This window comes from Gorilla gorilla, chromosome 11 (assembly GCF_029281585.2).
Source record: "Gorilla gorilla gorilla isolate KB3781 chromosome 11, NHGRI_mGorGor1-v2.1_pri, whole genome shotgun sequence".
NCBI classification, from domain to species: domain Eukaryota; kingdom Metazoa; phylum Chordata; class Mammalia; order Primates; family Hominidae; genus Gorilla; species Gorilla gorilla.
In genome coordinates, this window is record NC_073235.2 from 135,281,756 (window position 1) to 135,294,793 (window position 13,038).

Consider the following 13,038-nt stretch of genomic DNA (forward strand, 5'->3'; position numbering starts at 1 on the left):
TGAGGCAGGAGAATCGCTTGAACCCAGGAGGTGGAGGATGCAGTGAGCTGAGATTGTGCCACTGCACTACAACCTGGTGACACTCCATCTCAAAAAAAAAAAAAAAAAAAATCTGAATGAGAAAGTGTTTTTAGAGCTCTCCAGTTTATCTGCTACAGAGAAAGAATTTATTTCTGGCCCACCTAGTATAATAGAGAAATTCTTCCAAAAGATAAGATGACCTGCTTATGGTAATGATTACCCTGAAAATCCTTTTTCCATCACTAAACAGCTGAAAGAGTTGGGGCCAGACACTTGCCTGCCATCTCCTTTACTCCAAGACAGATAATTGCCCAAGTCAGCAAATTCTCTGCTCCTACCTTCCCATATCCCTGCCTTTCTAGTTTCTTTTAATAAGAAGAGCAGAATCCCTCCTGATAGACTTGTGGTGTCCAATGATTAGATGGGCATAGAGGTGCCTGTAAAAGGGAAGAAATGGAACAGAGCCATCTGTTCCTGTGAAATCACTTTCTTTAGTATTAAGTGTAGGTACAAAAAAAGTGTCTTTTGTAATGCATCTCTGTAACACAGCATATTTTCCCTAAGAGAACTCAGAAATAACACACACACACCAGTTATGCTTGCTTTTCTCTGTGTTATGATCAGATATGTTCCTTATCCTTTGCTAGCTACTTGTGGCATCTCAGAGGGGTCTATCCTTTTGAAAAGAATTTTTAAAAAATACCATTAGCCTTTTAAAAAGATGACCACCCTATTAACTTTGTTTTCAACCTTCAGCTCTTTAGTTGAAGATAGTTGAAGTGCTAAGTAGCCATTGATAAATGAACCACATGGTCATGCATGCCAGCTATAAAATACCAGTGGACTTTTGAGATAACATCAGTTTATTCCCAGCCTGAGTTCACCTATACCAGCTCCAGTTTTTCTTCTCAGTTCTTGTCTGCAGTCATTCTCTTTGTGTAGTCGGGGGCTGTTGGTCACTGTCAGCTGACTGCCGTCATGGAGGAGGATCTGTTAGCCAGTAACAGAAAGAAACTGCTGTTTGGCTGGGCTGAGCATATTCTTTCCTTAGCACATATTTACTCTGAACCAATTGCCATATGTCCCACTAATTATAACAATTTTAAGATAGGTCAGGCTGAGCTTGTAATCCCAGCATTTTGGGAGACCATGACAGGAGGGTCACTTGAGCTCAAGAGTTCAAGACCAGCCTGGGCAACATAGTGAGATACTAGGTCAGTTAAAGCCAGAGCTTCTAGAATGTCCCTTTAAAATCAAAGAGAAATAATGACTCCAGAATCCAGGTAAAATTTTCTGACAAAAGCACTGGGCAAGGGCAGCAACCTTAAAGTCCCTGCCAGCCTGAAATGTTGAGACTCAGATGGTGACAGGACCTGCTAAGATGTCATTAGATTTCTAGGGTGGGACAGGAAAAGTCACTAGTGGCTGGTCAAGCCTGTCTGCATCCAATAAAAGGCAACTAAGAGGACACATATTGGGATCCCCCACATACATACCACACACACACACACACACACACACACACACACTTTCAAGAATTAGAGCCATGTTTCTAAAGTAAAGTGAAAGGTACCCAGATTTTACTTCCTGGAATATCCTTTCCTTCTGTAAGCAGCTCTAAGTTTTAAACTGAGGATTCTTATTTGGTTAGTTGGTTGGTTGGTTTTTTGTTCATATAAGACCAGGTGAATCATACAATGTTTTCAAAAGTGTGTGTTAGATAAAAAGAAAGGTGGGGAGAGAGAGAGAACATCTCCTTCTCAGGCTTCCTCCATCTGCCCAGTTTCTAGTGTGCCCCTTCCACCTCCACTGCCCCATGTAACCACTGTTGTTGATTTCCTGTGTAGCCTTGCAAAGTTTCATAATGTATATATGAGCAAATACGAACCTATAACCTTGTTTCCCTACCCCCATTTACACAGAAGGTAGTATACCGTGTGTACACACTACACCTTAAGCTATCAGTTTATATGGGAACCCTTTCCACAGCAGTAGAGAGCTTCCTTGTTTTATTTACGAATGTGCCCTAGCATTAATATTTAACCAGTCCTCTCTTGATCGGCATTTGAACTGTTTCTAATCTTTTGCTGTTGCAAAAAATTGACTGGAAGTTTTGCAAGGGACTTGGGAGGTGGGTTGCCGTTTTGGCATTAGATTGGCAAGTGAAGAAGGCCCCGGGATATGTCATGGAGACCCCGAGGGCTGATGAGTCAGCGTCCCCCTGTATATGTGTGCTTCTGTATAGATGATCCTTGTATTGAACACTCTATTTTCTCCCATTTTTTTCTTTCAGGGACAATTCAAGCTTTCGAAATACAAAAATCACATTGTGAGAGTACACAAGCTGGCAATAATCCTTTTCTGTATGTGTGTGTTTGTCCGAAATGGATGGGAGGCCTCCAGCCAGTCCTTCCATTGCTCACTGAAGGGACGTCCCTGAGCCGTGCGCTCTCCTTTTGCACTCATTCCTGGAGGACGGATTCCGCTAGACACCCTCCAGCATCGCTGACTTTATAAAGCGGAAAAACGGAAAACGTGACTTTGTAATAGACAAACATTGTTTTTTAATGGGGTTCCATGGGGGGGCATTCAGCCTTTCTGTTTGCTGTGTGCTGTCCAGATGCCTCTTGGGCGTCCTGTTGTTCTCTTCCCGTGTTGTACGAAGGGTGCCGTGGCCACGTGTACATGCCAGAGCTGTTGATGAGAGTTACCAGTATTATAAATGTCTGTGCATCCAGGAAAAGTGTTCTGTTGGAGAGTCCCAGAATAGCTGTAAATGCTCTCTTCTAGCTCTGCCATTAAATTATTGGGACATTTTGTTTCTTTCTCTCCCCTCCTCCAAGCCCACCACTTTCTGAAGCTGTGTTACTGATGTGATGACTGTCCAGGATTTTGTATCATCCCCTGCCTTATGCCCTCCAGTCTCCTCTCCTGTGGGACTCTCTCCTTCTTAGGCATAGCTGCACTTAGAATTGTAATCCAGTGGCTCTTACTGGTTTCACTGAGGCAGCTTAGAGGGAATGCCTTAGTAAACTGAACTGGAGCAGAATCTAGTTCGATTAGGAGCTAGATTATAATCTAGGTTCCAAGTACAGAATTTGGAGCTAAGGACGGTGACTGAAATCATTTTCCCATATGAGCAGACCCTGTGTGTCAGGCCTGTTTCCCATATGAGCAGAGCCTGTGTGCAAGTCTGTTTCTGGCATGTCCCTCATTGAGGAAGGGAAGCAAAAGCTGGTTATTGCCAGGCCTATTAACACTTAATATGCAAATTCTATCATCCTGAAACTGGGGCATCTGAGGAAAAGGTGACCTTGCTGGATGGCTTTATTTGCATGGCTCTGCCTGTCTGCAGTGGTTGAGTCCTCATCACCTGGTATGTGTATGAGCAAATGTGTGCTGATCGTGATGCCCAGGCAGAAACCTCTTGAAGACTGCTGCAGGCATGCTTTAAAAATGACCACTCACTCATCAGAGAAGCTGGGTGATCTGACTCCAGAAGGACTGAAGTCAGAGAAGTCAAAAGAGCACCTAGGATTCAAATAAATAGAGTCAGAGTCCTATAGCAACCTCCAAGTAGCACCGTCTTACTTGGCTCTTGTGAGCAAAGACTGCAGTACCTTAAATTAAGGCCTCTCTTTAAAACATATCCTTGAAGACTAGGGGATCCTTGGCCACCTGGTCTCAGAGAAATCATATGAGAGTAACAGGCATTTCCTTATTGTATTTGTATTACACTCTTCCTACTTTTCCATTCCTGAACACCCTCTAATTACCACTGTTTTGGGGATACTTTTTTTCTGAAAGAATGGGGAGTACAGGGGCCAAAAGGGAGGTGCTTCTATTACAGGTCAAGATAGATCAGATAAGAAGATCTAGCAGTGATTTAAACTCCAGGAATATGAAGAGTGCATTCTGGTGTCCAGACAGTTGTGAAGGGCTTGGCAAATATAAGAGCACCATTGGCTACATGGAGAGCAAATGCTGTCTTTGAAGACCCCAGGGAGGTCTTCACTTTTGCCTAAATTCAGATTTGCCATGAAAATTCCAAAGAGAGCAGATATTTGGATTTGCCCTCCTTTGGGCATCTACCTGACTGTTGTGTGTGTGGGAAAGTCAGTGTGTATGTGTACAGTGTGCTTAGGAGTGAGTGAGTGGTCAGGCCTCCTGGCTAGGTGTGTTGTCCATAGTTTTGTTGTTGTTGTTGTTGTTCAGAGTTTTGAATCTTATGTTTTCTAGAGCTGCTCATGTTTTCCCTTCCTCTTTGTCATGTAGTATTTGACAGTTGTCTTTTCCATCAAAAACATACTGGCCCTAGGCTGGTTAGAGCAAGGGGTTATGCCTGTTAGGCAGCATCTTATGCCCAGTGTTCTCCCAGATATTCTGCCTAACAGGTTTAAGTAGGAGATTAAATAGTCAGTTTATCTAAACCCTCTATTTTTCCAAACTAGCTTGAGAGGTCTTTTCATCTATTTTTACTCCATGGGCCTCTGATATGCTGAGATGTGACACGGTTATGATTATGGTATCACCTGTTACAGAGACAAAGGGATAAAGGTCTACCAGGGCCAACGTAACGAGAATGTGAGGAGAGTGAAGAGTCGGTCTCCGCTTTGCACAGTACCAGAATGTGAGGTTGCCACTGGAGAGTGGAGAGTCGGTCTCCACTTTGCACAGTTGGAGCTGTTCTCCTCTAACTCCTTTGCTGGGTTTTCTGTTTGAAATTGGCCCCTACTCCTCTCCAGCCCTTTGCTGGGTTTTCTGTTTGAAATTGGCCCCTACTCCTCTCCAGTGTCTGCTTTTTGAATCCTTCTGTTCGTGTGTGTGTGTGTGTTCCCTGTGATACTGGCAGTGGCAATAATTTCCCACCCAGAGAGAAGCTTGTGGTCCACAATGCTCGAAGAATGAATTTCCAAGTATTTGCCAGTGGAAACGGAGCAGAGGCTATGACAAGAGTGATTTAGTGTTGCACTTTCAGAGCAATTATCTACTGCAGTAATAAATGGAAAATATCAGCAAGAACCAGGTCGTGGACTTGTCAATACAAGGGAACCGGGGGTACTGTTAATCATTCTACCCTACAGTGTATGAGTCCCAATCTTAACTGCATTCCAAAACAAAATATGTGGAATAGTGCAGGCAATGTCAATCTCAATGACACAAATTTATTGTGAAAATATTCTCTAATTGATATTAATCATTGCCACAACTCAGTTTACATTTTTATTATCAAAATATAATTGGTAACGCTCCTTAACTTGGGATAAGGAATATTGGAATAGAAGAAAGTTTAAAGAATTTGATTTTACTGTAAGAAATCACTCGGCCTAAGCTTGGAATGTTTTAGTTATATTAAGTATCTTAGCCTAAAGAGGGACACATGGGGCATGCCGATGGCTGGTGCCCACATGAAACACTGAGGGAGAAAGAGGCTTTGCTGAGCCTCAGTTTTGTTGACAAAGGATTTAAAACAATACAGTCTTGAGACTTAGTTTCTGTAGATAGAAATCTCCTCTCTGTGTCTATCAGTCATGGTCCAAATAGGAGACAGAAACCATGCCAGTTATTTCAACAATATGATAAAAAGAATTACTGACACAGTAACCAAAAAAGCAAAAAACGCACACAAGAATTAAGGAAGTAGCAACTTCCAGAAGCGCTCTGAGGATGGGTGTTGCTCACCTGGTCCTGGGTCTTTGAGCCCATCATGAAGCTGGTTCTGAGCCAGTCAGAAATGGCAACTGGGATCACATGCAGCTGTGAGAGCAAACTGCTGCAGCAGTGCTGACAGGAACGGGAAGGAGCACGCCCCTTCTTCCTGCAGCATGGAAGCTTCCCTCTACTGGAAAAATCCAACAGGATGCCAGCTGCGAAGCAGAGATGTTTGCAGAGTTCTGTCGCTGGTATCACAAAAGCAGAGCTAAAAAGAGCGGGTGTGGAACTGAGAGACAAGAGCTTCCTAACTGGCACAGCCCCTGTTAGCCACTCAGCATCTGCGCACAGCCTTCTACACCTTTGAACTTCTGTCCCACCACAAAAGCAATTCTTTGTGCCTAAGGAGATGTAATTAATTGGAAGCTGTTACCCTCTCTCAAAAATGAGGACATGTAAAGCTCACCAGTCACTGTCAATCTCTGAGCTGTGTTGACTCTTCTAATTCAGTTTCAATCCCATCTGAATAGAATACAGAACAAGAGAATGGTACCTAAACACTAAAGGGTAAAGTTTACTTCTAGCAAAAATTGCATGAAATAATGAGAAGAAAATTGTGCACATAACAAGCAAGAATATGTACATCAGCCGGGCACGGTGGCTCACGCCTGTAATCCCAGCACTTTGGGAGGCCGAGGTGGGTGGATCATGAGGTTAGGAGTTCGAGACCAGCCTGGCCAATATGGTGAAACCCCGTCTGTACTAAAAATACAAAAATTAGGTGGGCGTGGTGGCGTGCGCCAGTAGTCCCAGCTGCTCAGGAGGCTGAGGCAGGAGAATCATCTGAACCCAGGAGGAGGAGATTGCAGTGAGCTGAGATAGCGCCACTGTACTCCAGCCTGGGCGACAGAGTGAGACTTCGTCTCAAAAAAAAAAAAAAAGATTATGTATCATCTGTAATGATCATGAGGCTATAGTTATGTATCACTTTCTTTTCCACTGCCTATTCTGTATTTCCTTTGCCCTCAGCCAGGATCTCCGCTGGTCAGGATTCTTTTTTTGGTGTGGTTGATCCAAACCTTTATTCCTAGGGTGTCTGAATTAGTTGTCCTTCCTTTGTTACAGTCTTTCGTTTTTGCTATTTGTAAGAGGGACCTCAGAAAAGTATGGGTTCTAGACAGTTCTCCCTGCCCCTAGTATGCAGCAGCATTTGTTTCCCCTTGGTAATACACCCGAGTCAGTAAACCCCTTATTTGCTTGTTGGTTCAGTACCCAGAAGGGCCCAAAACAGCAGGTGAGCCTCAATGTACAATTCAGTGAGCCGTTGTCTTGTGTTCCCCGGAAGCATTCCTCCTGTAAAAACCAAGCCCTCCAAACCAGTAGAACTCCAGTTGAGGGGACAGGTGAGAGGAACCACTCCTACTTCTATCCCTTGATTCCTGGACCTGTGAATCCTGGTTATAGGAGAGACAACACATGCAAAGCAGAACCTTGGGGGCAGCACCCAAAAGTTGTCTCCCAAGTGGTGCTGTAACGGAGTCTTCACGAGGCCGTTTCACTCTAATGTTTGTCCAGCTGCTTCCTCCTGCTGAGATGCGTGGTATGACTGTGATTACCTGGTCACAAGCCCATTGCCTCACTTTCTTTGCTGTGAAATTTGTTTCTTGATTAAAAGCAATATGGAATACATGCTGGTGAATAAGGCATTCCATTAGTCCACGGGTGATCATGCTGGGAGAAGCAGGAAACGCAAATTCACATATAGAATATGCATCTATTTACCTGGTTTGCCAAACAGCAATGGAACTAATCCAGCACCATCCAATGGAACCTCCAGTTCCTCCAATGGAGCTAATCCAGCACCACTCTCACTTTTTTGGAGCTGTGTCCCCCGGCTACCTGGATGGTCACATTCTTTGGTATTTCTCATCTCATGTGATTGCCCCTGGGCCCCAGGTCTGCTTTCCCTTGATTGTAGTCTTGTCTGATGTCAGTTGAAAGCCTCAGCCAAATCCTGTCCTCCAGGCCTATTTCCATGAGACCTCTAACAGCTTCCCGTCAAGATCGTTTTGACTCAAACAAATATCTTGGGAAAAAAATAAACTGTCTCCATTCCAACAATTTGTAGAAGTACAGCGCACTGATGGGTCACCTGCAAGAGAGCAGGGTCCACAGGAGACCTCTGCAGCCCTCAGAATGTCCAGCGCACTGTTACCTCCCATCCAGTGGGCTGGCCAGTGTGGCAGGTCGGGTGAGTGGGAGATGAATAGGAAGCTATAGGCTGTTCCGTTGATCTTGCAGTCCAAAGGGGAGAAGAAGGAATGCAGCAAATAGAGGCAAGAAGGCCTCCAAGAGGATTGGTGGCTCAGGTGTAGTCCATGTGGGCCAAGTCCAGTGGACAGGTGACCTTTGCTCACCTGGACTCCAGAAGTACAGACATGAGGCCAGTGGGCTTCATGCTGGAGATGTTGCCTATGGGTGAGAGTAGTATCATATGTAGTAAAGTGTACCATTTATTGAAAACTGCTAGACACTAAAATTACATGCATATTTCATTTAAATCTCACAAGAGCCTTGTGGGTTCCCCATTTCACAAATGAAGAAACAGGCAGAGGTTAACACAAAGTCACTCACCATGTAAGGGCAGAGATCGGACTTGACTTAGAATTCCAGAGCTCTTAAGCCTGTCACACTGATAGATTATAGCTCACCTAGTCTGCAAGTCATTATTTTGATTGTTGGGAAAGAGGGCTTCGGAACAGATGAGGGCCAGTAGCTCCAAAATGACTCTTGCTGCTGCAGGGTGATCCTAGTAGATCAGAGGCCCCACCCCACTGGCCAAGGAGGATCAAGAGCCATGAGCAAGGCAGCTCCCCCTGGGGCTCTGGGAATGGCCAAGAGGGCACAGGGATTTACCAGCAAGGTGACATTTTCTGTCCTTTCCCCTAATCCCACACCCTCCTCCTGGCCTGAGTATTGGCCTTACCCTAAATCATGGCATGTAGGTTCCAGGCATCTCTGTTCCCTATTTCCACAATCAGACTTCCTTAAAGTCCCTCTGCATCAACCCCCACCTTTTTTTTTTTTTTTTTTTTTTTTTTTTGCATTGTTTATGGAGGTCCCTGGCGGGATTTTGCATTGTTCCCCAGACTGGTCTTGAACTTGAACTCCTGGCCTCAAGTGATTCTCCTGCCTCAAGCTCCCAAAGCTGGGGTTACAGGCATGAGGCACTATGCCTGGCCTCATTTAAAAAAAAAATTTAAGGTGAGGTCTTGGTGTGTGGCGCAGGCTGTATTTGAGTGATCCTCCGGCATCAGCCTGCTGAGTCGCGGGGATTATAGGCACATGCTGCCATGCCTGGCTCTGCCCAAATTATTCTCTCCACATTTGTCCAGCGGGCCCTGTCAGACCCTCTCTGTGAACTGTATGGGAAGTAAAACTCCCACGCTGAGAGCAAAACTTCCCTTTCTCCATCTCACCCATCCTCTTCCTTGTAGTAAACATAGACAATAGTATTTCACACCAGGGCCTGCCCTCTACCTTGACGTCTCTGTGAGGAGGCAGGGGAGGAATGCTCAGAGCACCTTCTACCTGTCATCCTCCATCCTTTCAGTCCGGACCCTGAATGGACAGAGAGAGGGGCATCAAGGCCTTGTCCCCTGTGAGCCCAAGAAGGCAGGTAGGTTAATCCAACATCCCCCTCCAGATGACTTTCCTCCTGTCCCTGACAAGAGGACTGTTAACGTTGACCCAAGAGCCAGAGCCCTGCCCTGTGGCCTCGTGTGCTCTTCGCAGGGTCTTAGCCCCCCGACCCCCGTCAGGATGCTTCCAGAACATGGTAAGAGCCCCTGCAGAGGCTGAGCTCATCTGTGGCCGAGCTGGCCGGGCACCACCCAGCACCAGGCTCCTGGAAGGGTTTGGAGGTCCAGCCTCCCACCCCATGCTCTCTGGCTCGCAGTGCCCACCATGCCCTGGCTCCAGCCACCCTGGCTGACTCACTGCCAGGCTCCTTTGCTGTCATCAGTTCTGCTGCAGGTTCACCTCAGCTCACTCCCGTCCCACCCACAGGCGCACGCACACCTCTGTCACCTGACCAGTTCCCACTTTATCTCCGAGTGATGTCCAAGACCCTTTTACAGAGGACAGGTGGCTGGTCCCTCCTATGTGACAGAATGGCCAGAGGCCCTCGGAGGAGACCCTGCTCCTCATCTTAGCACAGTGCTTCTTGGGAGGTTCTAATGGGCAGCCCAGGTCAGGACTATGATCTTGGAGAGACCCTCCTTCATTACTGCCCCTGGACCTATGCCCTGGCCTCCTTGGACAACTTCACACACACACATCCCTAGTATCTTCCCCACATCTAATCAAGGTGCTCCTGCCCCCTGCAACATCCTCGCCAGCCCCAGCCCATGTTGTGCTCACACCATTGAGCCTGGCACTGTTGAAGGACCTCACATGCTTCTTCATTGAAAGCCCTGCCACATCAGTTTTGACTAGATTTCCCAGGGTTCTGCAGATACATCCTTGTCCCCTGCTGTCATGCCATTCGTTCCCTGCTGTAGAAGGCCCTCACTCCACCCTTCACCCTGCCCACCTCCACCACCCTTCACATATTGCCTCTTCCAGGCAGCCCCTGGTCCCCTCCCGCCCTAATCATGGGCACCTTCTATTTTCCCACAGCACTAGGCCCAAGAGACTGGAACTGCAGGTGTCCTTGTCTGTTCTGGCTGCTGGGATAGGTTCCAGGAAGGCAGGGTCCACGCCTCCCTCATCTCTGAACAGGCCTGGCATGGATGCTGGCTGCGGAGAAATTCCTGCCAAAAGCAGATTTATAAAATGCCTTAGTCATCGTGTGCTGTTCCACCCAGCACTGCCTCTCGCTGAAGAACTCATTTCACAGCAAATGAAGTGCAGCAGTGGGCTTGAAGGAAACCTAAATATTTCTCTCTAAAATACTGAGTTTTACATAAGCGTAAAACACTACATAAATAAACTAATTAAAATACTGCCGGCCGGGCGCAGTGGCTCACACCTGTAATCCCAGCATTTTGGGAGTCCGAGGCAGACGGATCACCTGAGCTCAGACATTTGAAACCAGCCTGGCCAACATAGCCAAGCTCTACTAAAAATACAAAAATTAGCCGGGCCTGATGGCTCATGCCTGTAATCCCAACTACTTGGGAGGCTGAGGCAGGAGAATCACCTGAACCCAGGAGGCAGAGGTTGCAGTAGCCAAGATCGTGCCACTGCACTCTAGCCTGGGCTACAGAGTGAGACTCCATTTCTAAATAAATAAATAAATTAGCAAATAAATAAATAATAAAACACTGTGATTGTTGGGCTGAAGAAGGCTAAATGCAGGGGGCACTCAGCCTTTCCCTCTGCTTGCCCGATGGCAGGACAGCAATTCACAAAGACGAGATCCTTCTACCTCCCCTCCAGCTTTCCTGTGTAAAAGCAGAGATGGAAAATTTCCTCAAACAACTTGCTCATCAACTCAGAGATGGTGCCAATGGGACCAGGGAAATTTGGGAGCTAACTTTACTCCCTTCCCAGAGTTTTCCTGCCTTTGCAAGACTCTCCTTTGTCATGTCACCACGCCAAGATTTATGGCTTTTCACCGGGCGCTGTGGCTCAAGCCTGTAATCCCAGCACTTTTGGAGGCTGAGGTGGGCGGATCACGAGGTCAGGAGATCGAGACCATCCTGGCTAATACAGTGAAACCCCGTCTCTACTAAAAATACAAAAAAATTAGCCGGGCACGGTGGCGGGCGCCTGTAGTCCCAGCTACTGGGGAGGCTGAGGCAGGAGAATGGCATGAACCCGGGAGGCGGAGCTTGCAGTGAGCCGAGATCGTGCCACTGCACTCCAGCCTGGGCGACAGAGCAAGACTCAGTCTCAAAAAAAAAAAAAAAATTACAGCTTTTTGATAAAATACTATTTAAGGCAGAGCTTCAAGGCACTGCCTTGAGAGCTACACCTTTCAACTGAGGCTCCTCCCACATGATGTAAACTGTGCGCATTAACATAAAAATGGCTTTTCTCTTGTTAATCTATCTTTTGTCACAGAAGGCTTGTTCCAGCTATCAACTTTACGAAGGTAGAGGGAAATTACATGTTCTTCCCTCAGGCTCATGTTTATGAAGGTCCCTGGTCTTACTGGTACCCCATCATCCTAAAGCGGGAATGTGAGAGCTACTGACCTCTATGATTGAGTTTTGTTCACTGATAATTAATAAATTATTGCTATTTGTAGCATTTCACAGATCGTTTGCTTGTATTTGCCAGGTGTGTGTGTGTGTGTGTGTGTGTGTGTGTGTGTGTGTGTATATATATATATATATATATATATTTTTTTTTTTTTTTTTTTTTTTACATAGTCTTGCTCTGTCCCCCAGGCTGCAGTACAGTGGTACCACCTTGGCTCACTGCAGTCTCCACCTCTTGGGTTTAAGGGATCCTCCCACTTCAGCCTCTGGAGTAGCTGGGATTACAAGCGCACACCACCACACTCAGCTAATTTTGTATTTTTTGTAGAGATGAAGTCTCACTATGTCACCCAGGCTGGTCTGGAACCTCCTGCACTCACGTAATCCTCCCACCTCAGCTTCCCAAAGAGCTGGGATTACGGGTGCAAGCCACCATGCCTGGCTTTATAATCTTATTATCTTCAAATTATGAAGGTTTTACTTTCTCCTTTCCAACTTTGCTATCTCTGTTTTCTTTGCCTTACCTTATTGTGTGGGTTAGCACCTCCGGTACATTGTTGATTTACGCTGGTAACAGTGGGTGTGCTGTCTTGTTCCTAACTTGGTGGGAATGCCTCTAGGAGTCCCCCATTAAAGACAATGCTGGTTTTGAAGCTGAAATGTATTCTGTCCTGTTAAAGAAGAGAAGAGCTGCACGTGGTGGCTCACACCTGTAATCCCAGCACTTTAGGAGGCTGAGGTGGGCAGATCACTAGGTCAGGAGTTCGAGACCAGCCTGGCCTGTTCATGGTGAAACCCCATCTCTACTAAAAAAATACAAAAATTAGCTGGGCATGATGGTGCACACCTGTAATCCTAGCTACTCAGGAGACTGAGGCAGGAGAATCACTTGAACCCAGGAGGCGGAGGTTGCAGTGAGCCAAGGTCCCGCCATTGCACTCCAGCCTGGGCAACAAGACAGAAACTCTGTCTCAAAAAAAAAAAGAAGAAGAGAAGAAAAGATTTAAAAGTTGTATGGGAGAGTATATGGATGTGCCATCTTTTTGTAACCTAATTTTTCTTAAGAGATGAGATCGAGGTCTCGCTAATGTTGCCCAGGCTGGAGTACAGTGGCTATTCATGGGTATGGCCATCGTGCACTACAGCATTGAACTCC

The 13,038-nt window shown here is 46.2% G+C and overlaps 1 protein-coding gene and 1 long non-coding RNA gene across 6 annotated transcripts in view; one reads left to right on the forward strand and one right to left on the reverse strand.

Annotated features, from left to right (window-relative positions):
• EIF4E2 (eukaryotic translation initiation factor 4E family member 2) overlaps window positions 1–5,043 on the forward strand; it is a 32,580-nt gene extending 27,537 nt beyond the window's left edge. For all 5 annotated transcript variants that reach the window (XM_031008557.3, XM_031008558.3, XM_063695285.1 and 2 more), the window contains one exon: window positions 2,315–5,043. Coding sequence is in view for 3 of the 5 variants with exons in the window: in XM_031008558.3 (XP_030864418.1) it covers window positions 2,315–2,354 (40 nt within the window). In the remaining 2 variants the exon portion in view is untranslated. The remainder of the gene's footprint in view (window positions 1–2,314) is intronic.
• Window positions 2,566–13,038, reverse strand: part of LOC129531984 (uncharacterized) — a 30,884-nt gene continuing 20,411 nt past the window's right edge. The window contains exons 4-8 of the long non-coding RNA XR_010129724.1: window positions 12,407–12,553; window positions 7,456–8,145; window positions 5,704–5,941; window positions 3,395–3,552; window positions 2,566–2,715 (exon numbers count right to left, since the gene is read on the reverse strand). This is a non-coding gene — a long non-coding RNA (uncharacterized lncRNA). The remainder of the gene's footprint in view (window positions 2,716–3,394; window positions 3,553–5,703; window positions 5,942–7,455; window positions 8,146–12,406; window positions 12,554–13,038) is intronic.